This window comes from Aspergillus foveolatus (genome assembly GCF_047715535.1).
Source record: "Aspergillus foveolatus strain CBS 279.81 unplaced genomic scaffold BDW70scaffold_7, whole genome shotgun sequence".
Classification (NCBI taxonomy): domain Eukaryota; kingdom Fungi; phylum Ascomycota; class Eurotiomycetes; order Eurotiales; family Aspergillaceae; genus Aspergillus; species Aspergillus foveolatus.
This window is the reverse complement of record NW_027396071.1, coordinates 110,847-135,508: the sequence shown is the minus strand read 5'-3', so window position 1 is coordinate 135,508 and position 24,662 is coordinate 110,847. Positions and strand designations below refer to the sequence as shown.

Here is a 24,662-nt window from a genome sequence, read left to right as displayed (position 1 = left end):
AAATTGCCTGATAAGAAGCCATCAACTCGCAAATTGTTAACCCTGAGCCTTAATCTATCTTCTACTTCGTTGTAGCCAGACTAGCAATTCTCCCCTGGACCTGTGGTATATGCTGACTAAGCCCGTCAACGGCCTCCCTGCAGGCGGCATCCAAACATCTGCAACTGCAACAACTGCAACAACTGGACAGACGCCAACGAATGCACAACTGGCGGTCTATGCTGCTTATCAACCAGAAAAATTTGCTCTGCATTGATTAGACCTGTCACATGGCGATTGCTACAGGTGCGAATTGAGTGTTGCCATCGCGAGACGGCCATTGAAGACATCACCTCTTAATCGCTCGGCTGGATTTGCTGGATATACAAAGTGGCCACTTGAAGCTCAGCATTTCCTTGATTCCACTCATTTGGCTTTCTGATACCGGGTCAGAACCCGCCAATTTGAGTAATTCTTACTGGTTTGAAGGCAGACATTCAGGACAGTCATGGCCTCCGAACCCTCGTACATAGACTACGAGGCCTTCCTAGACCCGGCCTTCTCACCGGCCGCATTTGCCAATTCGCTGGTGGTGGCCACCAACAATGCAACAGACACACCACTGGACCTGTCAACCCCGCTTTCCCGGGTATTGTTCGATCTCCAAGAAATTGACACGCATATCCACACGCTGACCACCAAATCAGCTCTCCCCCTGCTGACGCACACGGGGGACCAAACCGCAGCTGCGGGCAAGATTCTCAAAGAAACAGACGATCAAATTGCCGCTGTCTCACAGGGGTATGAGCGGCTGGAGCGCGAGGTCCTGCGCAGGTGGGAGGCTGCCGAGGAGGCGAGGGTCGCTGCGGAGAATTCCCTGGCCACCGTGCGTCTCACACGAGCCGTTGCAAGATGCATCGCGCTAGGTCGCCAGCTGGACAGTCAGATGGTTGAGGTTACTGGGCGTGGTGGGTTGTCTGGGCCCAGCTCTGGGATTGGATCAGGGCCTGGAGGAGAGATAGCTTCTTCTGGTTCTGGGCCTTCACCAGGCCGAGACGACGCGCGTGCGCTCGAGCGCGCTGCATCAACAATCGTGACTCTGCGCCGGCTGCTCTCCGATACGGGTGCGGGCGAGGAAGGTCACGGTCTGGATCGGGTCAAGGTCATCCGGACCCTAAAGTCTGATCTTCTAATGCCGGCCGAGAACCTCGTCAGGGCCAGAGCACAGCAAGCCATCAACCGCTTCTCCATCTCCTCAACAAATGCAAGCAATGGAGCATCCTCCCAATCAGGCTATAAGCTAGCCCGCGACGCACGAGCCCGTCTCGTATCCGGCGTCAATACGCTCTATCTCCTCTCCCCCCTACCGCCGAAATCATCCAGCCCCAAAGACTTCACCCCGGACCTCCTCCTCTCCACGCTGCAGGGCTACATCCAAACGACCACGGTCGCCTCTCTCAATAGCCTCTCTCGCGCGTTAACCATGCTCCCAACCCTCGACAAAACCCTCTCGGATATCTCCGCCCGCTGTCAGGACATCCACAGTCTCGAAGCAATCCTCAGCACCATCAAGCCCCCTTCCCATCCTTCCCTCCCACAAGTCCCAAGACCCCAAGATTCTACTGAGTCTGTTACTGCATCAAGAAATAACCTCCTAATTCCCCTCCTCAACACCCTCGACACTTCCTCCCTCCCCTCCTACTTCTGGCGCTCACTCGCCTCCTCCCTTTCCCCGCGCGTGCAGGAAATCGTATTTCGCGGCGGCGTCTCGGCGCGCACGCTCCGCTCAAATCGCGATAGACTGAAAAAGGAAATCCGGGAGTGTGTCCTGCGGGGATCGCAGTTGCCAGCTTCCTTAGGCTTGGAGAAGCATAGTCAGATTCAAACTCAAGGAAAATGGGAGCGCGAGGCTGCTGTTATGGTTGGTTCTGTTGTGGGGGTACTGTAGCAGTAGTTGTGCTTGAGTGTCTTTAACAGCGACTTAGTTCTTATTAATCTACATTTGCTAATGTACTGACAGTGGTGGTTCAACTGTATTTGACCCTATTTATTCCGCATAGCCTACGGCGATAATGCAGTTATATAAAAAGCTGATACATGGAAAGGACTCATGAACATCGCAGTGCAGTGGTGCTCTGGTGAATCACGTAGGCGTCACCTTCCAAAGATTATTGCGCAATTCATAACAAGCTGCTAGACAATAGCCCGGACTCCAGTCACACTCACGACGTGTTAGTAGACCAAGGCGCCACTATGACGCCTCGCCCGGAGGTAGTAATTATCCACCTGTATCTTTCAGCCCGGGTGTTACGCTTTTCCCAGAAATGGGAAAAAGAGGACGTCAATGCCACCGCATAGCGGAATAAGGACCGCGCACAGGATCCGATTTGGCAATTGGCGATTGGCGAAGTCACAGGCTATATATATCAGCGCTGAAACGGATTCCTATTTAGCTAGACGAAGCCTGCCATTGCATTCTTGAGCACCTGAGCACTTGGCGTCGAGTTTTCGAAGTGGTCACCCCATGTATGCCGGGTGAAAAAGGTGCGGACGAGCATCTTCTTGCATCTTTCCCAATCTGATGATATGCGTCTGATATTCAGCATGACATGCCTATATCATATCTTCTCGGCTTGAATAACTGCGGCACCGAGAAGGCCAACAGAGAGGAAGAGGCGCTCAATGCGGGCCTGCGACGAAATGAACTTGCCGTCGAGCATCCCGCCAGGCTTCTTGTTAAGAACACTACCAAAGGCTCAGTAGTGTGCTGAGCAACTGGCATTTTTAGTGCTTTTGACTCAATATTTGGACTTTTCACAATAAAACAGGTCCCCGAGCACGCCTCCTCAGTTGTGGTTTGACAGCAGTGGCCGTACTACTTCTCAGTCAGACCGAGGTGGGCCACTATCTTCCTGGGAAGACGTTTGAGATGCGTGAACGGAAGATTTCAGACCCTAACACAACAGGCCGAGGAGGATCAAGGGTAAAGTCCAGCGAGGCGTATCCGCAACCTGACACTATGTGCTGATTAAGACGGCGCATCTTAAGGTTTGGTCTGCGACCATGTAAGCTTCAGGCTACTTGTACGCTTTGCGCTTACTGTTGTCTCTTGTCTCTTGCATGATACCTTGACAAAGTTGCAAGGGGAAGATCATAGCACTTCAACATTTTCAGAAGAAGGCTCTCTTCATAAAGCAATTCTTGTCCGCATTCATCCTGTTGATGCGGTGAGCGCGAGATCCGGGCAGTGGTTTGGTTGGCACATAAGTGGTCGAGGTCTCGCTGTCCCTGGGTAAGCGGCAAAGCAGAACTCGATCTGGCTAGTGGTGGGCACCGCTTCTTGAGGATGGGTGAGAGGGTCGATTTGGACCGAGATTTTGGTGCCTGGTGTGTGAATATTGGGGGTAACGCGAGTCTTTGGTCTTGATTTTGAGGCATATTAGCTCCGTAGATTGGGAAGAGGCAGAACTAGTGTGAAAATCACTGGGGGATCTGAAACCTGAAAACTACCGAAATGTATTTCCGTCTAGGTGCCTTAGAGGATTCTCAAGCGTTTGCGCGACAGACGGCAATAGCCTCTGAATGAGAAGTAGCTGTGGATGAGCTGGTTTTCACGAGGTGGAAGCGTTGCATGTCTGATATGGAATGATACCGTGCGTGCCAGTTTTCATTCTCACTAGTCTAGTATCTAACAGTATATGTTTTGCTCAGCTGTAGAGCTACAAGTGCTGGTTGGTGACATACCATAGGCAGACGGGATAAGTTCAGTAGTTGAGCCTCATTTATGAGTAAACCCTGAAACTCGATTATAATTATCACATAGGTACCAACCTGCATCAAATACAAGGTGGCAGCAACAACGCTTACGCCCTCGAAAGAACGGCACAAGAGACACGGCTACTGTCGGCCTCCAGATCATTACAGCTCAGCGACTCACCATAGCATTGCCACTGCCAGCTCAGCGCTGGTCGCGTCGCCGCCAACGGGAGCCTCCAGTCCGGAAGTACGTTGTACTATGTACTATGCAATAGCAGTAATCTTACTGCTTATGATATGCATGTTGCTTGCATGGATATTCGTAGTACTTGGAGACAACTCGCCGTCATTGGTTACAAGACGCTTGGAACAGAGGTTGCTAGTTTTCACCGCTTGGTTGGGGGCCAGTGTCACGAACCTTAACAGATTATCCTCTCGAGACAGGCGACAAAGTTCGCGACATTGACTCGAAAGTTTAGATGTACCTGAAGGTTGCCCTAGAGACAGAAGCAATAAAGTATAAAGCATGTGATTGGGCCGATTTCGAACTGCCCGGTAATTCGTGTCCTGACAGGTCGTACTGCTGTAGAGTCGAGATGGCCGATATTCTGCGACAATCTGTACCGGTGCTAATCAGCAGCTCTAGAGCAGGTACCGACTGACTGGTACCAGTACTCGGACAGCAGTCAGCTATTTGTAGATACCGGAGCAAGTCCGCGAAGGAGCAGCTGACCAGGACGACTCGTAAAAGCAAGGGCATCCCCGCTGATAAGACAGCATTGGAAGTTGGGCGGCTAGCTTTTCTTTTGTTCCTTTTTCTGAGAAAGCTCCGAATGGTGGTGCCCTGATATGATCCCTGCCACCCTGAAACCAGGTCCAGACCAGTCGGCGCGAAGATGAGGGGCGGAAGCTGTCTTGGTGGCGCCGTCCCTGGGCCTCTTGGATTCTCAAGTGAGAGGATCGCTCGTAATGGAGAACTACGGATTGGTTTTTGGTACAAATTCTGCCCCTCATTGCTCAGCCCGGGGTATCGCCACTCGAAGAGGACCTCTAAGAGGTGATGATGGCGTGATTGACTGCGGCTAACAGAATACTATGTAGTCATCAGAGGTCAGGTGCAAGGGAAGTGCTCGACAATCAGCTTGGCTCATGCTCGCGGAAGGCTACTGCATGATGCAGCCGTTGTCATGGTGGTCGAAACTTGAGGGTAGTGGTGAACTGTGAAGTGGTGAAGTGGTGGGGGTCATGGTCAGCTCCAAAACGGTACGAAACCTTGACCCCACCATTTCTCCACACTTGACAAGCGGCTTCCATCATCGACAACAGGAACCTTGGGGTAACTTTCTGCCGTCCCTGCGAAGAAGAACTCCGGGTGTGGCCACTGGTTGCATGCGGAGTACTCTGTACAACGGTAGAGCCCAAGGACATTACAAGTAGCGCTGTGGAAATCGGCCTCTCGACCAATGGCCGGCATTCTCCAGGCTGATCATGAGGTGGGTATTGCGTATCCATAGGGGGATGAGCGCAAGATGATTAACCAGGAACAGGGAACTTAAGGAAGTGACGCTATCATTGAGCGAGCCCGTGCGTGCGATGTAATGCCCGGCTGCGAGAGTGGCGACCTTGCCTGTTCTATGGGTTTGCCGAACCTTCCGAGGTACCAGCAACGGTGCAGGAAGCACTGGGGAAGCACTTTCCATATAAGAGTGACTTGAGCCGAACAGCCGTGCAGGTACTCTGAGTACATCCAGACCTGCAGCGTCTGTAGAGAAGCCCCCCATCATGTCAGCAAGTGATGCAAGATTACCAATCTTTGCATAATGTCGTCTCCGTACAGCAGGGACTCAGATCCGAGTTCTTGCTTCCCACCATAAACTCAGACTGAGAATGGCTGAGAATGGCTGAGAATGGCTCCAGCGCACTGTTTGCCGTCCAGGGTTTCAGAGAACCCTCTACCAGATCGAGGCCATGGGTATCCACAGGAACAAGCTTTGAACGAAGTATGGACCTTACTGCCAGGAGTCGCCTGATACTAGGAACGGGCGAGCCATGATCGAAGTGAAAATGGAGCAAGTGCATAGGGTCAGTGACTCCTTGTACGATCTCGACTTCGATGTAAGGTACTCCTGCATGTACCGCGTGGCGCGCGCCCGGGCTGTCTCATGAAGGCTGAATGTTTCGGACGGGGATTTTCACCACCTATCGGGGACGCCGGCTTCTGCGGATTGCGACACTTGTCGGCAAGTTTGGCTCTCCAAGGCTGGACCCTGTGGCAGAGCTCTAGAATCCCAGCCTTTCGATGCAGTAGCTTTCTGAGAAAGAGTTACCAGAGGAAGCTCAGGTTGAAAGCCCCGCTCAGCAAATGGTAACGTCACCACGCCCAACCAGTAGTAACAAGCCATTGGGATCACTTCGCCGGAAGTGGAAAACGAGAAATCACAGACATCATAAAGGACCATGGCTCCTGATTCGTTGATCGTGATGCTGCGAAGTAAAAGGACAAAGGTAAAAAGATACGAAACAAAAAAATAAAATAAAAAATAAAAAGGTAAGAAATAAAAAATAAATAAAAACCAAAAAAAATAGAGGAAAAGAAAAGAAAAGAATGAAGAGAGAAAAAGATACGAAAAATCGATACATCGTACCTGGCATGTCGATCAAGGCATCAGCTCTACTCAAAATGCTCCATACTGCGTACTCGGTAGGTGAAGAGATGCCCGTGCCTGGTATCTTCCCTTCCGATCGCTCGGAAGCACTGCCGGGGGGCCGGGGCCTGAATGAGTACCTTCCCTTCGGTCTGGCTGAGCCTGCACCACTACGAGGGACTCTGTGGAGTGGACGGAGTGGACGGAGTGGACGGAGTGGTTGCTGGTATGTTGTCCATGGAACAGAAAAGTATCGTTGGGAGACCTGAGGTACGCATCCTCGATGCTGGACAGAGTATATGTACCGGCGGTTGTGTGACAGTCAGCTTGGGGAGGATCCATAGAAGATGAGACTGAGATACGGATTTCTATTTAAGCGAGTGCTACTCCATATCTCCTGGACATCGGGTATCTCCTGGATCTTGCGATGCACTGCGAGTCCAGTATATATCCCGTACAGAGCACGCGGACACTTGACATGAAGCTGTCAAGCACACCGCCAAGGGATGATTCTATTTGAGGGTCCAGAAATTGGAAACCCATCCACCTGTCCATCCACCTGCGTCTCCACACTGGATCGATGGTCGATGATTCGTGTCCGCCCTTCCGGTCCAAGTCGTCAGTACCTGGGGCTAACCAGCGCGCTTGCCTATCACGATGCAGCACTCCGGCCCCGATCATCATGACCTCGCCGCCTCGCGGAGAGGGGTGGATGATTTCAGTTTGACCTGAATCTGATGCCGCCCGTGTGCAGCGTTCAGGGCGCGCCTGAGCCGGTCTGACAGCCAGAACAGCTGGTAAGGCTCCGTCCGGCAGGCTGTCCAGCAGGCCCAACAAGCTCTGATTCAGGACTGCCTGGATGCCCGTCCCAGACTCCCACTCCCACTCCCAGACAGCAGCAGTTCCCCTCTCTTGCCCCTCGTTTCGTTGCCTCCCGCCGTCGTTTCTGATAAGCCTCCCCCTCTGGTACTCCATACTCTGTAGCAACCTAAATGGTTATCGTCATCACCACCTGGATCTGAGGCGGCATCTTGCCGTCATCAACTATCGTTTCCCCTTACTTAGTAGCGGCGTCCGCTCTGACACCCCCTTCTGGTCTGATTCTCTCCTCTCCTCTTTGAGCCCTCGCTGTGATTCTTCGACCCTTTTGTCCGTCATCCCGACCCTGTTCCTTGACAGCCTTGTCGGCTCCTCTCGGCTTCCCCAACCCGTTTTCTTTCATCCCATCGTCCTGCTCTCTCAGGTGCCTGGGCCGTCCCCGTCCACGCCAGCGACTCCTCGATTGCTTCCTATTAATAGGCGCCGTTTTGGACCGATCCGATTTTATTATTGCAATTCGGGTCTTCCCCCTTCCTTCGCCTCGCGTCGACCTGTCTGTCGCAGCGTCTGCTCGTCTATTATTAACACCTTGTTGTCAAGTATTGGATTTAGTTTGGGTCTTGGCTGGGCCCCGGTGTCTTGAATTACTGTCATACCCACAACCCAGGGCAGGCAGGACTCGACCTCTCCTTCGAGTCCACTGAAACCGATCCGAACTTACACCTCTTTCTTCTTTTTTCATCCCAAAAGTCGACGTCTGTACGTCTTTTCCTCATCGTTTCTGCTTCTTTCCTTCTCTTTTTGGCAGCCTGAATCTTTCCTTCATTGCCGACCGTGTAAGAGATGCGCCTTTGGCACTAATGGGCGCTCTCCCTCCATCTACAACCTGCCTACCCTTGCTTCGCCGTCTTCGTTCCGAGTTTATCCAGTCGTCATCCTCAAACTTCGTCCAACTTCATCCGTACTGATTGTATCCCCTCGCTTAAATATCCTGCGGGCGGACCGATACTTTCATCCCTTTCTTGTAAGTTTGTTATGCGAGTTCGGAAAAACAAAAGATTCAAAGCAAAACAGAAATTTGGCTTCCGTTCCTGATTCACCTTCCTCCCTTTCCTTGCCGCCTAGCGATCATATTATGGCCACCTGCTTACTGGATTTGCGCAACGGTTTCTAGTAGTCAGCATCTTCGGTCGGTCTCGTCTTCCTATCTCGTGTCGAAACCGTCAATTTCTGCCATATAGTATTGTGTCGAGGGATATTTTCCGAGACGATTCCGTACATACATTTTTGGAGTGGCTTGCTCATGAAATCTTGCTGTCAATATGTCCTTCTTGCCTGTCAATAACATCTCTTCGCCACCAGACCGCGCCATGGAGGATGTATCTGCGACGTCTGCCACACCTCGCCCCCTCTCAAACAGCATACCGACGACCCAGGACGCCGGCACGTCAAACAACAATACTACTGAGACCCAAATGCCCGACGAGTCCCGCGGGAGTACAAGTACACACTCGATCTCGGACGAGACTATACAAGCAGAGTCAGAGGGGGAGGGTTCGGACCACGGCTCAGAGCGCAGGGAACATGCACCACCGACCAAGAAGAAAAAAGGACAACGGTTTTACTGCACCGACTTTCCTCCATGCAATCTAAGCTTTACTCGAAGTGAACACCTGGCTCGTCATATTCGGAAGCATACTGGAGAGCGTCCATTTCAATGCCACTGTTCACGACGGTTTTCTAGACTCGATAATTTGCGCCAACACGCCCAGACAGTGCATGTGAATGAGGAAATACCAGACAGCTCGTTGGCGGCCACCGGCACTCGATTTCAACGTCAGGTCAGAACAGATCGGGTGCGCCCCCAGGGTCGCGCGAGGGCAGGCACGGGAGGTAGTCAGGGAACCCATACTAGGGGCCACAGTAGGAACCTGTCGACATCAAGCATCGCTTCGACAACCTCGACATTTAGCCAACCCCCGGAGCTGCGCCGGCGCCCGCCACCGTTGATCATGGCGAACGATGCGACCACAAGGTCCAGGTTGGGACTTGACCCCATGATGGACGCACCCACCACACCACCTGCTCAGGTTCGCGGATTTCACGCGCCGCCGAGCGGCTCCCCTTACACACCATCCCAGATGTATCCCAGTAACGGTTCGCCTATGCCCGGAGCCGCCCAGGTTACAGGCTTTTGGGATGGCAAAACCGCAGCTCGGCGCTTATCTGTACCGTCAGGAGCTAACCCATTTGCGCCGGTACAATATTCTCATCCTTACCCTGCTGCGAATTATGCAGCACCGGGAGAAATCTACGCTAGTCCTGTCAGCGGGAAATATCCCGTCGAGAGAGATTATCAACCGACAGAAGCCGAGTTGCGGCGAAGGACATGGCATTATTCGACATGGCCGGCCCCTTCCCGTACAGATTATAGTGGAATCCCTAGCTCTCAGGCATCGGAATCGCTCCCACCAGCTATTGGAGGCAATGAATCTGCAGACCGGCCGCCGCGTCTACCAGGGATTGAAAGTTTTGACAAATTTGCCGCGAAACGATCTTTGACACCACCTGTACGCAAGCCGAGTCCGATGCAGGTTGACAATAAACCGCCTCCGGGCTACAACTTCAGCGGCGGGTTCAACTACGCACCGCCACCGGGTCGTCCGGCTCCGCCCATTTCTGGTCCTGGTCATAGACGCGGCCATGTTTCGTGGGATATGTCGCTGCATACAAACCTGACCGGTCTCCACATAAGGGACAAGCCGACACCGCACCGTGACGCCTCAAACTGGGGCCAGCAGACCATCTCGGAACTTCGTAGCATAGGTTCCCGTCCGTCGTCGTCATACCAGCAACAGGTCCAGGAGTTCCGTGGCCAGCATACTCATGGTCCGCCTTCGTTTAGCACGACGGCATCGAGCTCCCACGCTGCGCGAACGAGTCCGGAAGATTCGAGCAGCAGCGAGGGAGTCCACACGCCATCCACGGCATCTCTTGAATATCATCCAGCCATCGTGCAGAATAACGGCTTTGTCGAGCCTCACCATCCTCCCCTATCTTCTGATGCATCTCAAACAGTACGCCCGCCCCTTTATACTGAGGGCCAGCGATAGATCACTGATGTGGCGTACAGGCTTGTCCTCCTATATCACAGCCAGAGAGCTACCATATAAAACACGAATCGCGGCCTGACCTGAACAATGTCTCAAGGGATCCGGGAATGGGTCGGCTTGAGGCTCTTGTCGCAGTTGCCACGAGCGAAAACAAGAATACCGCGAATATCATGGTGTAGCCAATCTTTATCGCTTCCTGGATCTAATGGCTTATCCTCTCTATCCAAATTTCCTTTTCGTCCAATCTCAGTGATGCAACGCTTGTCAGCATCGTGCTCCCCTCTCCAGACTTACACCCCCACTTTCGTTCCCTTTCGGTGTCTGTGTACATGGCGTTCTAGACCCCGGGCCTATTGTTGCTTGATTATATACACAGCGTTACGGCAGCTCTTGATGACTTGTGATGACTGATGATTAACGCATAGTGATGGGTTCCCAGGAGGTGTCCTTTCGATGTGAATATTTTGTTCGGGTTACTTTTCTCATGTGTTTGACTTTGGCCTGCATGATCTGGCGTTCTCGTTCGGGTCGTATGTCTCAGCGCTTGAAGATACCCCAGCTTCAATCTCGGCTTTCATTGCTACGAGGTTCTGGGCAGAATTTCTTTGGTCGTGGTGTGGCAGCGTTTGCATTGTACATTTTTTTGGTCCTTCAATCGCTGTTTTTCTTCTTGCTTGAATATATGGATTACTAGTATTTTCCTCATTTTGTCGTAAGCTTCAGTTGATTTGGAAGTTGTCGCAGGTCCAAATTGTTTAATGCTTCGACTCCATGCTATAGCAAGTCTAATCCAATTGATAACCTTCTTGGATTTTCCTTGAGCTTCTATACCACTCTGCTTCAAGCAGATTAAAGATAGGCTGTTAAAGTTCCCCACGATGATCTCATGGACAGTTTCAATACATGTGGCTCTTGGACGCAGGTATGAATGGTGATTCAGAGCCGGATGATCCCCCCGTGACGTCAGGCAACATGGAGGCATCACGATTCTCCCCGCTTGCCAGACCTACATAAACTCCAGAATTCACCCATAATTTAACATCCCTGAATCAAAATAACGGGAATCGATTGTCTTAATTATCTACCACTACTTTCTCAACCACTCTACGCGAACAAAGGATACGTCGCTTCCTGCCGTATCCTAGCTCCACTACCACTACCAACCTCTCTTACATCACGATCACAATGGCCGCCGCCCCAAAAAGCCGCGCTGGACTGTACGCCGGTCTCGGCGCCCTCGGCGCAGGCGCTTACTACTTCTACCGCACTGGAGGCGATCCCAAGGCTGCGAAGGATGAGATGAAGCGTTAGTCGTCTTCCCAGTTCTACTTGTTCGTAATACTAGAAGCACAGTGAATTGACGAGCGTACAATAGACGACATCAACAAGGCCCGCGCCAAAGCTCCCGGAACCGAGACAGGCGAGAGAGCCGGTGAGAGGGCTGGACTGGAGACGAATCTGAACATCGACGAGGCTGTACGTCCCCTGACCGAGCAATATCTCTAACGATGATGCTAATGTGCTCGTGTTCAGGCAAACAACCCCACGACCAAGAATACCGACCTTGCATCCCAAGCACAGCGGAAGCTGGATGATTTGAGCCAGGCGGGCAAGGACCAGGCCGCCCGGGCCCAGCGAAAATTGGATGACCTAAGCCAGGCTGGTAAAGAGGAGGCAAACAAGCTGAGCCATGATGTAGAGGCGAAGGCGTCTGAGGCGAAGAGCACAGTTTCTGGCTGGTTTGGGCGGAAGTAAATACCCTTTTATCTGAGCTCCTGTTCCTTGGTGTTTTATGATGATGATCGCATGAATTTCTGTACTGCGGATGCGGAGTACTACAGGCTGGTCGGTGTAGCTTTACTTCGGTAGTCGGTTCAGTCTAACTCAATTGGCATTTTATCAATGATAATAATGGATCTGGCTAGGTCTTAATACTCCGTTCTTCGTCCCGGTTAATGTGGACCATAAAATGGCATGTTGCATTCCAGACTTCGACTTGGACCTGATCACCGTAGTGATGGGGAGGGCTTAGCCGGTGGTATAGGATTTGAAATAAAACGTAATCAATCTCCTGACTGACTAATTCAGCCCTGTCTTGATCGTTTGTCCTTTATGTATGACAGAGTGTCGTGATGAGTTCGACGGGCTTGCAAGTAATTTAACCCAACCGAGACGAGCCGCGTCGCGACGCGTTTCCACTAAAAAAGCGCGTGGAGAACTCTCCAATTTTAACCGCCCTATCATCCCCTTACCTTACCGACACAAATTCAAACCTCAATCTCACCATCTATTACACTTGTGATTCTTCCGATTACTTTCATGTTTATACTTCACTGAATAGCCCGAACTATATTAAGCTTAATACTTAATCCAAGGCGGAAGTCGCGATGCCTCGCACCTCCTCCACTCTCACGCGGAGCCGCTCAGCACGCCTTCCTCGAGCGCTAACGCAGCCGCAACTAGGGATCCAGAGTTTTGCAAGAGCGACCAAGCCGGGTTGTAGCTCGGTAGCGGAAGGGAAGAAGGATCTAGAGGCGAAGCGGTCGACGTTACCTGTCTCACCTTCCAAGAAGCGAAAATTGCATGAGCTCCAGAATGTTGATTTTGTCGTTAGGGAACAAGGGCAGGGGAAGGGGGCTATTCAGGATACGGAGGAGAACCAGGAGAACAATAATGTGGACTTGTTGACATTAACACCGTCGAAATCGTTAAAGTTCAGTTCCTTGTCTGTTTCGTCACCGCGGAGTGGTCATTATGTTGCTTGCTCTACATCTCCGTCGGTATCTCCTTCGCGCTCGACGCGCTCGACGCGCTCGACACGAGATGCGGTTATCCGAGAGGACGATTCTGTGCCGTCTACACCGACGAAGCGTGCGCCTGCGCCTGCGCCTGTGACGCCAAAAGCGAAGACGACAGTGCCATTGCCGCCTTCTTACCCATCTAGTCGGTCTGCTACGCGTCCGGCTTGCGTTGATGAAATCATCAGCCTGCATTCGGCGTTTCTCAAGGCGTTGACAATCCACGCTGCGCACCGCGGTGTTGCTGCGCCAGCGGACTTAAGGGAATTTCTACCTAGCATCCAGCGGATATGGAAGAAAAGGAAGGTGGTTGTAAAGGACTTGCAGCGGCTTTTGTGGATATGGCGCCAGGGTCCGGGGTGTGTGTTTCGAATTGCGAATCATGGGCTTGGCCGAGTTTGTCTGGAGAGGGTTGCTGGGCGGACGGAGCAGATTGATGATGAGGCAAAAATGCAGGGACAGTTTGAGGAGGCGGTTAGTTTGCTTTACAAACAAGCTTCGGAACAGGCCGAGGGTGAGAGTGAGGGTGAGGTGGATTTTCTGGCGACGCTGGGACTGGCTTCAATTGAGGAGTCTTTGACGCCGTTTACGGCGCTCCGGAAGGGGCAGCAGCGGCTGCAGGATCTGAAAGGGGGTGTTATCAAGGTGAAAATGGATGTGCTTTTGACCGAGGCCGCTGGTGACGAAGTCTCTGGAACTACGCCTGCGAGGATGCGTGACGCGACGACAAGTCGGCGGCAGGGACTGTTTGATCGGATCAAGAACAAGGAGCTGCGTCAGTCGAAGCTGCCTCCGCCACCGTCGAAAGAGGTGCTGCTTCGTCGTGCTGCGGCTGGGCGTGTTGAGGAAGTTGCCAGTGTGCTTGCTCTTCTGCGGCCGGCCGGGTATGTGGGCAGTGGTCCGACGGCGAGAACAGTCGCCCAGCGGACCCCGTTCTGTCTAGAAACTATTGTCCGAAATGTGCAAGACTCCACGCGGAACCCTATCTCGGAGCAAGAGGTGGAAGCGTGTTTGGAGATCCTCTCCCGGGAAGACGTTGCTGGCCACTGGGTGAGCATTGTTGTTGTGAACCAGCTCAAGTCGGTTGTTTTGAGGTCGTGCGGAGATGTCCAGCTGAAGGACATTGGGGCCAAGGTTGCCCAGTTGAAACCGGGTTGGGAGGAAACCCCAAAATCAATAAGTTGATTTTCCGCTCGTTTGGATGGAAGTTTTTGGTTTACGCATACCTCAAGGCGGCATTCTTGGAGTTATGACTATGTCGGCATATTGTGTATGGAGCATAGCGTTGCGTCTGTTATCCTATATGATAGATTATAACAATAAATTATCCAAGGAATTCCTGCCAGCTGCACACCTAATTATAAACAAAGATGATTGGTCAGAGTTTACTTTGACCTGACGCGAGATCACGTGGTTGTCGCGTCTTACGCGCCGAGATAATCTATCTATCAACCGATAAGAGGGAGAGCTCAAGACCTACATTTTTCACAGCACACAAGCCAGTTTTCAGGTAACCCTCAAGAGCAGGAGTTATTGTTGGCATCATCATGTCATCTCGGCCAGATCTCAGGGTAAGTTCAATTTCTTAGCCAAGAAACCGAACAACTTCTTGCTAACTGGGCTTTCTAAAGGTCGACGACGAAGTCGGCTTCATCCGCTTCTACCGCTCCCTCGCCTCCGATGACTCCTCCAATAATGAAACAATTCGCATCTTCGACCGTGGGGATTGGTACTCCGCCCACGGCAAAGAAGCCGAATTCATCGCGCGCACAGTCTACAAAACAACCTCTGTCCTGCGTAACCTCGGCCGCAGCGAAACAGGCGGCTTGCCGTCCGTCACAATGAGCATTACTGTCTTCCGCAATTTCCTACGTGAGGCTCTATTCCGGCTGAATAAGCGGATCGAGATTTGGGGCTCCGCCGGCACGGGCAAAGGGCACTGGAAGAAGGTTAAGCAGGCGAGTCCCGGAAATCTGCAGGATGTGGAGGAGGAATTAGGCGCGATGGGTATGGAGGGAAGTACCGGAGCGCCGATTATTATGGCAGTGAAGCTTAGTGCAAAGGCTGGGGAGGCGCGAAATGTAGGTGTTTGTTTTGCTGATGCAAGTGTTCGCGAGCTTGGGGTGAGTGAGTTCCTGGACAATGATGTTTACTCAAACTTTGAGGCGCTTGTTATCCAGCTCGGTGTGAAAGAGTGTCTCGTTGTGCAGGATGTCAATCGGAAGGATGTGGAGGTGGCCAAGATCCGAGCAATATGTGATAACTGCGGGATAGCGATTTCGGAGCGCCCCGCATCTGATTTTGGGGTTAAGGATATTGAACAGGACCTTACAAGGTTGCTGAGGGATGAGCGGTCGGCTGGGACACTGCCACAGACGGAGCTGAAGCTTGCGATGGGCGGTGCGGCGGCGCTGATTCGGTATTTGGGTGTGATGTCGGATGCGACAAATTTCGGGCAGTATCAACTCTACCAGCATGATTTGGCACAGTACATGAAGCTTGATGCGGCGGCATTGAGGGCCTTAAATCTTATGCCTGGGCCGAGGGATGGGTCAAAATCGATGAGTTTGTTTGGGCTGTTGAATCATTGTAAAACGCCTGTTGGGAGCCGGTTGCTGGCACAGTGGCTGAAGCAGCCATTAATGGATCTGGCGGAGATTGAAAAGCGGCAGCGGCTTGTTGAAGCGTTTGTCGTGAGCACGGAGCTCCGGCAGACGATGCAGGAGGAGCATCTACGGTCCATTCCGGATCTGTATCGGCTTGCGAAGCGATTCCAGCGAAAGCAGGCGAATTTGGAAGATGTAGTGCGTGTGTATCAGGTTGCTATTCGGCTGCCTGGGTTTGTGAACTCCCTGGAGAATGTTATGGATGAGGAGTACCAGACGCCGCTTGAGACAGAGTACACGGCCAAGCTACGCAACCATTCGGCGAGCCTGGCGAAACTGGAGGAGATGGTCGAGACGACGGTTGATCTGGATGCCCTCGAGAATCACGAGTTCATCATCAAGCCCGAATTCGACGATAGTCTGCGCATCATCCGCAAAAAGCTGGATCAGTTGCGCCATGATATGTACCTTGAGCATAAGGCTGTCGCGAGAGACCTAGATCAGGAGATGGACAAGAAGCTGTTCCTGGAGAACCACCGCGTGTACGGATGGTGTTTCCGTCTGACGCGGAATGAGGCGGGTTGCATTCGCAACAAGAAGGCCTACCAGGAGTGCTCAACGCAGAAGAACGGTGTGTACTTTACCACATCGACGATGCAGTCTCTCCGCCGGGAACATGATCAGCTCTCCTCCAATTACAACCGCACCCAGACGGGACTTGTCTCGGAGGTTGTCAACGTTGCAGCATCGTACTGTCCGGTCCTGGAACAACTAGCCGGCGTCCTGGCACACCTCGATGTCATTGTGAGCTTTGCACATGCCTCTGTGCACGCGCCAACAGCCTATACGAAACCCAAAATCCACCCGCGCGGCACAGGCAATACAGTCCTCAAAGAAGCACGCCACCCCTGCATGGAGATGCAGGACGATATCTCCTTCATAACGAATGATGTCTCCCTTATCCGCGACGAGTCCTCGTTCCTTATCATCACTGGCCCCAATATGGGCGGTAAATCGACCTACATCCGCATGATTGGCGTTATCGCGCTCATGGCGCAGACGGGCTGCTTCGTGCCCTGCACCGAAGCAGAGTTGACGATCTTTGACTGCATCCTTGCCCGTGTTGGTGCGAGCGATTCGCAGCTTAAGGGCGTTTCTACGTTCATGGCGGAGATGCTCGAAACGTCAAACATCCTCAAGTCAGCGACCTCTGAGTCCTTGATCATCATTGATGAATTGGGCCGCGGCACTAGCACTTACGACGGATTCGGTCTCGCCTGGGCGATTTCAGAACACATTGTGACCGAAATTCGCTGCTTTGGACTATTCGCGACACACTTCCACGAACTCACGGCACTTGCAGATCGATACCCCAAATCTGTCAAGAACCTGCACGTCGTTGCATTCATCGGCGACGGAACAACAGCGAACGAAGAAGACGAAAAAGAGAAAAGAAAGACCCGGCAGAAGGTAACATTGCTCTACCGCGTTGAACCAGGCATCTGCGACCAGTCCTTCGGCATCCACGTCGCTGAGCTCGTCCGCTTCCCAGAGAAAGTAGTCAACATGGCGCGGCAGAAGGCCGAGGAGCTGGAGGATTTCACGTCCGCTGATTCCACTGGAAATGCTGCGTCAGCGACGATTGATAAGTACTCGCAGGAGGAAGTCGAAGAAGGGAGTGCGCTGTTGAAAGCGCTGCTGGTGAAGTGGAAGAGTGCAATTGAGGAGCCGGGGAGAGAGCTGACGCTTGAGGAGAAGAGACAGGTTATGAGGGATTTGGTGAAAGGGGACGAGAAGTTGCGGGCGAATAGGGTCTTCCAGGGGATTCAGGCGCTGTGAGCTATCATCCAGAGCTGTTTCTGGTCTTCGGTTTCGGGTTATCTATGCTTCTATCTGCAATGGTGGTAGTTATGGCGTTCGGTGTAGATTCTACGCAAGGTTGTATAGGTCATTCTACTGTCGGGGTAATGGATCTGGCGTACATCTATGATGTATTTAATATGTTTTTCGAAATCAAATGAATCATATATTGCCATACTACTTTCTGCGCTGCCTGTATAGTATGTAATCACGTGCCCATCCTCTAGAGTCCAGTCCGCGCAGTCGGAGTAAGTACGCAAATCTGCGGAGACCTCTACAAACACTCCAACACTCAATCTTGAGATCGTCTATTGCTCTTTGTTGTGGCCTGCGCAGCTTAGTTTTAAGCTCAAAACGCCAATTACTCCGCCTTTCTACTGCTGGATACAGTAATCGAACCCTACTTGTCCCTCGTTACGTCCCTCTTTACAGTGCCCGTCCGTGATGTCCGTACAGTCCAATTGACTCGAAGCTAGACCATCCACATCACATTTGCAATAGTCTAATTCATGCACCCCTTTTCCATCCTCACCCTCGGCATCTTCGTAGCGGGCTACATCACCGCGAGGTGGGATCTCGTCACGCGGCTATACGAATTGGCCATATTTGCTTGGGATCACGGCGTGGTGGTGCGTTCCTTTATGCTATCTTTCAAGCGTCGCGCTACTCTTGAACGGGCTCCGTTCGCTAACGACGGGTTCAGACTAGGACAGCAAAGGGATTTGTCTTCCTCTCCTTTTTCTTTTTCCTGCTTGTCATACCCATCAATCATCTGGCGCAAAAGGAGAGTATTCAGGTAGGCTGGCGATCTGATAGTAAAAGAGTTTGGGCGATACTAATGATCGTGCTCCAGCACCCTCGACCTGTCCACCTCGGTGTTTCCGCCCGCGAACAACTACGCCGTCGCGGCTCGTTTTAAAGGATGACATTTTGACACCATGCAGATGAGCGATGGATTGCTACGGGTATTTTGGCCATACGACCTTCCCCGGTCGTCGGCGCCAGGTGTAATTGTTGGATGGAAGAATTCGGAGCTCGATTTATTTGTGCTTGCCGTGTTAGAGGATGTTGAGGTACGCGCGGTTGGCGGGGGTTTGAGAAAGGTTTGCTAATTCTTTCGCCTGCAGCCGCGGAATGTCGACAATGCTCTCCGCGCGGGTATCTTATTTCGCAACAGTCCTCACCCAGTTCCGCGCATTTTCAGTCTGTGCGGTCGGTCGTCAATGCATGTATTGGGATCGACAAACATGCGAGATCCGCCGACGGCGTTCAATGCCTCGCATTTGGTCGTTACTACTCGTCCCTCGTGCAAGGTCCCGAAGATATACTGTCCGCCCGAGACAGGCCTCTCGATTCAGGTCATTATGTTTCACCGGCCGGATCCAACCAGGATGGAGTATATGTCGCTGAACCCTATCTCGCTTGCTTTGGAGGACAAGATGCTTGCTGCGGATAAGTCGGACGGGGTATTGGATACGATAGAAACTGAGGAGGGAGCGCAGAAGGCTCGCGCGCAACGCTTAGTGGATAAGCTCAGGCTCCATACGGTTGTCAAACATCTTCCATCGCACAAAGAGTTGGCGCTTCCATTCATCATCAACCAGGTCAATTGCGCATACGAAATGGGGAAGCTGATAGAAAAGAACAGCAGCCTTATTGGGATCCGCGTGAAGAGGAGCATGAGTGTTTCGGAGCGGGTGGTTGAGTCGGCTACGACGGTGTGGGACTTGTTCGTTCTCGGAGTGTCCTATGTCTTTTGGCAGTGGATATGGCCGGTCATTACCCGGATATTCGTTATAGGGCTAGTCTTCCACCGCGTTATAGCAGACTTTGTTCTGCAGGTCTTGGAGTGGCGAGCTCGGCCTGACGCCGCGGCGTTGAAGGATATCTCTGCGACGGCACAGCAGGTGGACATTCGCCTGCAACAGTTCTGCTACTGGCCTACGCAGTATGTCAAGTTGCGGCAGAGAAAGGATGACTGGGAAAGTGTGACAACCTATCATGCCCACTATATTCGGTTCTACAACAGCCTGTGGCTTGTGGCAAACGATGTTATTATCGGGATCGCTCTAGGGTCGTACATTATTGATAATGCCAACTGGGTAGCTTACCAAATCAATCATGTCCTCAGTGGTTGGACTGTCGAGGGTCTCCAGCGGACGATTTCCTGGCTGATGGACTGGCCAGCTGGGCTGAAGCTGAATAATGAGCTTGCAGCATTTCTGGGTGATCTTTTCCTGTGGGTTATCGAGAATTGGGCAGGTAAGATTGATTTCCTTTCAAGTGTGTCCGGTGCTAACCGGTCAGCGTGCATTGCGAATCTCCAACCCTATCTTCCTCATATCATATACGTGATCGGCTGCGCAAGCTTCGCAGGTGCCAGCATGCCCATCGCCCTTTTCTCGGATCTCATTTCCATCCTCACAGTACACATATACTCTTTCTACATTGCATCAGCGCGCATTTTCAATTGGCAGCTTACGATCATCATCTCGCTCTTCCACCTCTTCCGGGGGAAGAAGCGGAACGTCCTCCGCAACCGTATAGACTCTTGTGATTATGACCTTGACCAGCTCCTCCTCGGGACCATTCTTTTTACTGTTCTCTTTTTCCTCCTCCCTACAGTCATTGTATTCTATCTCGCGTTCACGTCCGCGCGGATGTTAATCATCTCGTTGAAGGCAGCACTTGACACCTGGCTGGCTTTCTTGAACCATTTTCCTCTCTTTGCGCTGATGTTGCGCGTCAAGGATTCGAGGAGACTACCAGGTTAGTACGCTTTATGGGGGTGGTATCATCATATTAACTGGTCATGTATAGGTGGCATCCGCTTTGAACTCCGCGAAGAGCACGATACTTCACCTAATTCGGTAGACTCAACGATACACTACATCCACCTCGAGGTAAGCCCTGTCTCTCTCTTCTTCAAAATTTGGAGTAAGTTAATCGTATAAACCAGGCCATCCCCCTAACTCTCCGTGCCATGTTCGACCAATACTTCCAACTCGCCCACCGCCTCCGGAAACACTACCTCTCTCCGCAAGTCATCTTCTGCCTCTTCACCGGCCGCTTCGTGCCCCCCATCCATCGTCGCAGTCTCTACAGTATGCAATACAGTATGCTTCCCGATGTCCGGCCCTCGCTCGCGCAAGTATGGAGCGAGTTGACTCAGCCGGCGCGAAAGTCGAGTGGTGGGGGTAGTGGCAGTGTGTCTGGACAGGGTGGCAATAGCATCGGGATCGGGATTATGGGGATGAAGATGGGAGGGCTTGCGGAGAGAAGGAGAGGCTATCGTTGAAACTTATGCGGCTCGGTAGGGGATAGCTTGTATAAATAATAGGCGGGCGGCTGTACAATCTTTATACTTAGAATTAATGGAATCCCTTGTGTTAGGGTTTCCGTTGCTCTGTTGTTGGCTCGGAATAGACGAGGTATATCTAAAGTAAGGAAGGCATCACTAAATCCGACATTTGAGCTCACATCCTAGAAACATACGCCTAGGACTGAGCAGTCTACTTCAGTCTCAGAATGATCATACTTGGGATAAACACCATATTGGATCATCGTTGAAAGAATATGTATCTCGCTAGTCCCGACCACGTAGACAACCTTGGCCATACTTGAAACTCAACACAACGACATCTCTTACGGCTTGGGTAAAGTAGCACAAATTTCCGACGTCGGCAGCTCCAGAAGAAGTCAGCCATGCCAGATCTCGTTGCGTCGATGGGGTAGATGTTCCAAGTGTTAAATGTATAGCAGATGCAGTTCGCCGTTCCTTCTATTATAAGGGCAATACTATGTACATCACGGGATCGAGTTTTCATTAACGGATGCCCCAAAAGGCGTCAGCGCGCCCGGATACGGAATATCTAGCTTCCTCCAAGCGTCTTTATACTTTTTTCCTTTTTTAAACTCAGGTGATATGTGATCAAGACAATGGGAAAATTGCTCAGTAAAAGTTAGATAATACCTGCATTAGAGGAAAGTCTAACAACAATCCGATGTGGTGTAATGGTTAACATCGCCGTCTCTCACACGGCAGCTCGGGGTTCGATTCCCCGCATCGGAAGTATTATCTTATACTTTTTTATTTTTATCTTAGCGGATACTCTAACCTGGTTGTTCATATCACTGTACCCCTGAGCCTGCGCGAGAGACAAGATTAACAGCTAAACCCATGGTGTTTGAGGCTGATAAGGTCCGTCGTGTTGTCAAGTTAATGTTTCTCATTTGCGCACGTAAAGCCCTAAATCTGCGGGCCCAACGGCCACGAGACGCACCGTTTATTTAAGCTATGACCATTTTCTTCCATACAACAAACGCATAACTTAACCAATCATTGCAGAACCCGCCCGTTACTCTCTTCGACGACAAGATCGAACTCCGGCTGGAACTCGTGATAAAAGTTATGCTGCACCCGTCAGTATACTGTAGCAAGCAATTGGCTTCAAGAGCCCTTCGAAACCGACGAAAGCCATAATAAAAATATAGAATAGGTATACGCACCGCATTCTGCGCTGCATCAGCCGTATATTGTGCGACTTCGTCCGGGATGATCTTCTTCGGAATGCCGTTCGCCGCCGCAGCCTCGGCCATCAGCTGCGCGTGGCAAGCAGAATCGAGGCTGACGAAGAGCCAGGCGGCTTCGTCCACGGTCGAGCCTACTGTTAGGAGGCTGGAGGCATATTAGGTAACTAGCATGTAGCATATCGGGCAAGGTGGCTCACCCGTGATTCTGCAAGATACAAGCAATATTCTCCTTGCCCAGCGCTTCGGCAATGGCCCGTCCTTCGTCCTGGGCTAGGGCGACGCCCCCGTGGTCTTCATACACAGCAAGTTTGCCGTAGAAGTTGCATGCATCTGGATTATTTCGTAAGCATAACCCGTGGCCAAAACCTCCAAAAGGTTCGGACGAGTGTACCCTGTGTAAGCATCTCAATGGGCTTGCCAAAAATACTCCACGTCTTCCCATAAATCCCGTGCGTATGTGCCGCAGCCATAACATCCGGACGAGCCTTATGAATCTCCGAGTGGATCATGAACCCGGCTTCATTGATAGTCTGCTGCGCTCCTCCCTCAGTCACGTACCCTTCCGCATCAACGAGGACAAGGTCCGACGCTTTCATGGCGGAGAAGTGTTTCCCAAATGGGTTGATCCAGAAGTGGTCTTTGAGCACGGGGTCTGCACAACGCCTCAGCAAAAACACGGTTCTCGAAGATAAAATATAGGAGGAAAGGGAGGGGGGCTTACCGCGAACAGAAATATGCCCACTGATCCCCTCGTTGAATCCCTGCTTCCCGAAGACGCGGAACGCCGCGGCCATATGCTCCTTTATCCATTGGCGCTCGGCATAGGGATCGCTGAAGGTCGGAATGCCGCGTGGCTTGAGGGTTCCGGCGCGGTTGCCGCGCGCGGTGGCTTGGAAGACTTTGTCTGTGGCAGCTGGGGGAATGTTCTTGATTGTGCTGTTCTCGTTCGAGAGCTCCGGATTGGGTGCTACTACCACCTGTGCGGGGGTGGGGTTTGTCAGTGTTGCGGTGGTGGACATTGTGAGGTTTGCTTGTCAGTAGGCCGGGATCTGAGAATGAGATGAAAGATATATGGTGATGGATGAGATGCGGAGGATGGATGTTTAATTCGATAGGAGTCTAAACGGCAGGGGCAGTCATCCTTTTAACTTTGCAATCTTATCTTCACCCCACTTCATCTGTTGGAGTTGAGTTGGAGATATGCGGTGGTGCAGCTTGTTGTCGGAAGGCGCATGTTGTTTGAAGGCGTTCGAGTATGCGAACTCTATTGGTTTAGATATGGCTCGTCACAGCCTTTGAGCAGGGACCAGCTATTGGGTTGGTTAGGTAGGATACATCATCCATATTGCGATTAATGAACCGGAGTTAGGCGTGTTCTATCCAATAAAAATAATGACGTTCGAACCCAAAACGCCTGCTCTAGATTACCATGCTAGCTAGGGTATACATACACTAAATATACAGTGAGAAACGAAGTGATCGGCAGCCCCGTACCGTAACAGCTGAGCAACGACATAAGAACAAGACATAAAAAAAAGCGAATGCAGTTGATGTGATGGAATGGCTATACTGCGCCCTCTCCCTTCATATTCATCATCTCATACTCGCCGCCGCCGCTGCGTGCCCCTTCCGAGAGGAGCCCATTGCTGCTTTCACCTGCCTGTGACGACTCACCAGGGCCTTGTCTTGAGCTACTGCTACCAAGACCACCAAAGCTAATCGGTTGAAGTTCCCGCCACTGACAAGCCCACATGCCCAGAAAAACCATAAACGCGGCGCTGGCGCATTGTAAAGCCCACCAAAGGAGGTTCGACGGAAGAGAATGAGTGTAGAACGTCGTCGTGATAAAGTGTATGAAATGGATAGTGAGAGCAAAGTCGGGAATGAGTTTTGACCGAGAGACGAGGAGAAGGAGAAATATCACACTACAAACGACTCGTTAGCGAATGCAACTGCATTCATGAAAGGGGGAGGGGCTCACCATAAAAGACTATTCAGCATCCACACTAGCCCTAGCATCCACCCTAGAGTTGTGTCCCCTCTCAACGCATTCCAACTGAAAACCAGGTCTAGCGAGAAAGCGGTGCCGTAGACCAGCGTAGTGAACAAGATCAGGGCCGTCGCGGTGACATAGTAGGCGGCCTGGAGGAGGATGATCTTGCGGATGATTTTCAGCGGTGGAAGGTCTGTTCGGGCCCCCGCTGGAGGAGGTCGTCGGCGCGGGGGCATGAACTAGTCCTGACCAGCGGTGGACTGGTTGTCCGGCGTTTTGTCTTCCTCGGCACCCCGAAGGGACGTTTAAACGGGGTAAGGGCCCGTCAGCGTGAAGGAGTTGGAGGCGCGCAGCGTTCGAGAACAGACCTGCACAGGTGTACTCGCAAGAGACCGCGATACGTCCACTGAGCTGCTGTTGTTGCAATGAAGTTGTCAGACGAAGATGAAGTTGGTTCGTCGGAGTCGGTTGACAGCTGGAAATTAATGACTGTTGACTATGTTGGTTTAGCGCCACATGACCGGAACTCAAGCGGAGCGAGCAGCGCGGAACGGCGTCGG

The 24,662-nt window shown here is 51.9% G+C and overlaps 8 protein-coding genes and 1 non-coding gene across 9 annotated transcripts; 7 read left to right on the top strand and 2 right to left on the bottom strand.

Moving 5' to 3' along the window:
• The first annotated feature begins 183 nt into the window (after positions 1 to 183).
• BDW70DRAFT_129722 (Golgi transport complex subunit COG5) lies at positions 184 to 1,950 on the top strand. Its single transcript, XM_073735668.1, has one exon. It carries the CDS (start codon positions 488 to 490, stop codon positions 1,925 to 1,927), a length of 1,440 nt encoding a protein of 479 aa, XP_073599085.1. The 5' UTR covers positions 184 to 487; the 3' UTR covers positions 1,928 to 1,950.
• A 5,023-nt stretch (positions 1,951 to 6,973) lies between these two features.
• Positions 6,974 to 8,396, top strand: BDW70DRAFT_129716 (uncharacterized protein). Its single transcript, XM_073735667.1, has one exon. The coding sequence runs from the start codon at positions 7,240 to 7,242 to the stop codon at positions 7,840 to 7,842; it is 603 nt and encodes a 200-aa protein (XP_073599084.1). The 5' UTR covers positions 6,974 to 7,239; the 3' UTR covers positions 7,843 to 8,396.
• On the top strand, positions 8,158 to 10,692 carry BDW70DRAFT_108217 (C2H2-type zinc finger protein). Its single transcript, XM_073734458.1, has 3 exons — positions 8,158 to 8,223; positions 8,274 to 10,276; positions 10,333 to 10,692. Exons 2-3 carry the CDS (start codon positions 8,522 to 8,524, stop codon positions 10,489 to 10,491), a joined length of 1,914 nt encoding a protein of 637 aa, XP_073599083.1. The 5' UTR covers positions 8,158 to 8,223; positions 8,274 to 8,521; the 3' UTR covers positions 10,492 to 10,692.
• A 655-nt stretch (positions 10,693 to 11,347) lies between these two features.
• BDW70DRAFT_129713 (uncharacterized protein) lies at positions 11,348 to 12,244 on the top strand. The gene is made up of 3 exons (XM_073735666.1): positions 11,348 to 11,618; positions 11,688 to 11,788; positions 11,846 to 12,244. The coding sequence occupies exons 1-3, from the start codon at positions 11,498 to 11,500 to the stop codon at positions 12,065 to 12,067; spliced, it is 444 nt and encodes a 147-aa protein (XP_073599082.1). The 5' UTR covers positions 11,348 to 11,497; the 3' UTR covers positions 12,068 to 12,244.
• A 314-nt stretch (positions 12,245 to 12,558) lies between these two features.
• BDW70DRAFT_108194 (DNA replication factor Cdt1 C-terminal domain-containing protein) lies at positions 12,559 to 14,370 on the top strand. The gene has a single exon (XM_073734457.1). The coding sequence runs from the start codon at positions 12,700 to 12,702 to the stop codon at positions 14,293 to 14,295; it is 1,596 nt and encodes a 531-aa protein (XP_073599081.1). The 5' UTR covers positions 12,559 to 12,699; the 3' UTR covers positions 14,296 to 14,370.
• Positions 14,371 to 14,613: 243 nt separating this feature from the next.
• On the top strand, positions 14,614 to 17,585 carry BDW70DRAFT_129711 (mismatch repair ATPase MSH2). Its single transcript, XM_073735665.1, has 2 exons — positions 14,614 to 14,681; positions 14,742 to 17,585. The coding sequence occupies exons 1-2, from the start codon at positions 14,658 to 14,660 to the stop codon at positions 17,553 to 17,555; spliced, it is 2,838 nt and encodes a 945-aa protein (XP_073599080.1). The 5' UTR covers positions 14,614 to 14,657; the 3' UTR covers positions 17,556 to 17,585.
• A 3,991-nt stretch (positions 17,586 to 21,576) lies between these two features.
• On the top strand, positions 21,577 to 21,648 carry BDW70DRAFT_t49. Its single transcript has one exon. It is a non-coding gene; the product is annotated as a tRNA-Glu (tRNA).
• Positions 21,649 to 21,824: 176 nt separating this feature from the next.
• Positions 21,825 to 23,163, bottom strand: BDW70DRAFT_129708 (class II aldolase/adducin domain protein). The gene is made up of 5 exons (XM_073735663.1): positions 22,831 to 23,163; positions 22,501 to 22,761; positions 22,307 to 22,439; positions 22,086 to 22,254; positions 21,825 to 21,990 (listed from the first exon to the last, which is right to left on the bottom strand). Exons 1-5 carry the CDS (start codon positions 23,126 to 23,128, stop codon positions 21,916 to 21,918), a joined length of 936 nt encoding a protein of 311 aa, XP_073599079.1. The 5' UTR covers positions 23,129 to 23,163; the 3' UTR covers positions 21,825 to 21,915.
• A 293-nt stretch (positions 23,164 to 23,456) lies between these two features.
• On the bottom strand, positions 23,457 to 24,570 carry BDW70DRAFT_129707 (protein SYS1). Its single transcript, XM_073735662.1, has 2 exons — positions 24,091 to 24,570; positions 23,457 to 24,034 (listed from the first exon to the last, which is right to left on the bottom strand). The coding sequence occupies exons 1-2, from the start codon at positions 24,336 to 24,338 to the stop codon at positions 23,674 to 23,676; spliced, it is 609 nt and encodes a 202-aa protein (XP_073599078.1). The 5' UTR covers positions 24,339 to 24,570; the 3' UTR covers positions 23,457 to 23,673.
• Between the last annotated feature and the right edge of the window lie 92 nt (positions 24,571 to 24,662).

What these genes read in the sequence shown, in the direction of transcription:
- BDW70DRAFT_108194 (XM_073734457.1), top strand. Translation starts at nt 12,700, where the DNA reads ATGCCTCGCACCTCCTCCACTCTCACGCGGAGCCGCTCAGCACGCCTT.
- BDW70DRAFT_129716 (XM_073735667.1), top strand. Translation starts at nt 7,240, where the DNA reads ATGCCCGTCCCAGACTCCCACTCCCACTCCCAGACAGCAGCAGTTCCC.
- BDW70DRAFT_129708 (XM_073735663.1), bottom strand. Translation starts at nt 23,128, where the DNA reads ATGTCCACCACCGCAACACTGACAAACCCCACCCCCGCACAGGTGGTA. An exon ending in CATTGAGATGCTTACACAGG is followed by an intron (nt 22,440 to 22,500) that starts GTACACTCGTCC and finishes GAAATAATCCAG; the next exon opens with ATGCATGCAACTTCTACGGC. An exon ending in TGTATCTTGCAGAATCACGG is followed by an intron (nt 22,255 to 22,306) that starts GTGAGCCACCTT and finishes ATATGCCTCCAG; the next exon opens with CCTCCTAACAGTAGGCTCGA.
- BDW70DRAFT_129713 (XM_073735666.1), top strand. Translation starts at nt 11,498, where the DNA reads ATGGCCGCCGCCCCAAAAAGCCGCGCTGGACTGTACGCCGGTCTCGGC. An exon ending in TGCGAAGGATGAGATGAAGC is followed by an intron (nt 11,619 to 11,687) that starts GTTAGTCGTCTT and finishes AGCGTACAATAG; the next exon opens with ACGACATCAACAAGGCCCGC. An exon ending in ATCTGAACATCGACGAGGCT is followed by an intron (nt 11,789 to 11,845) that starts GTACGTCCCCTG and finishes GCTCGTGTTCAG; the next exon opens with GCAAACAACCCCACGACCAA.
- BDW70DRAFT_129722 (XM_073735668.1), top strand. Translation starts at nt 488, where the DNA reads ATGGCCTCCGAACCCTCGTACATAGACTACGAGGCCTTCCTAGACCCG.
- BDW70DRAFT_129711 (XM_073735665.1), top strand. Translation starts at nt 14,658, where the DNA reads ATGTCATCTCGGCCAGATCTCAGG. An exon ending in CATCTCGGCCAGATCTCAGG is followed by an intron (nt 14,682 to 14,741) that starts GTAAGTTCAATT and finishes GGCTTTCTAAAG; the next exon opens with GTCGACGACGAAGTCGGCTT.
- BDW70DRAFT_108217 (XM_073734458.1), top strand. Translation starts at nt 8,522, where the DNA reads ATGTCCTTCTTGCCTGTCAATAACATCTCTTCGCCACCAGACCGCGCC. An exon ending in CTTCTGATGCATCTCAAACA is followed by an intron (nt 10,277 to 10,332) that starts GTACGCCCGCCC and finishes TGTGGCGTACAG; the next exon opens with GCTTGTCCTCCTATATCACA.
- BDW70DRAFT_129707 (XM_073735662.1), bottom strand. Translation starts at nt 24,338, where the DNA reads ATGCCCCCGCGCCGACGACCTCCTCCAGCGGGGGCCCGAACAGACCTT. An exon ending in ATGCTGAATAGTCTTTTATG is followed by an intron (nt 24,035 to 24,090) that starts GTGAGCCCCTCC and finishes AGTCGTTTGTAG; the next exon opens with TGTGATATTTCTCCTTCTCC.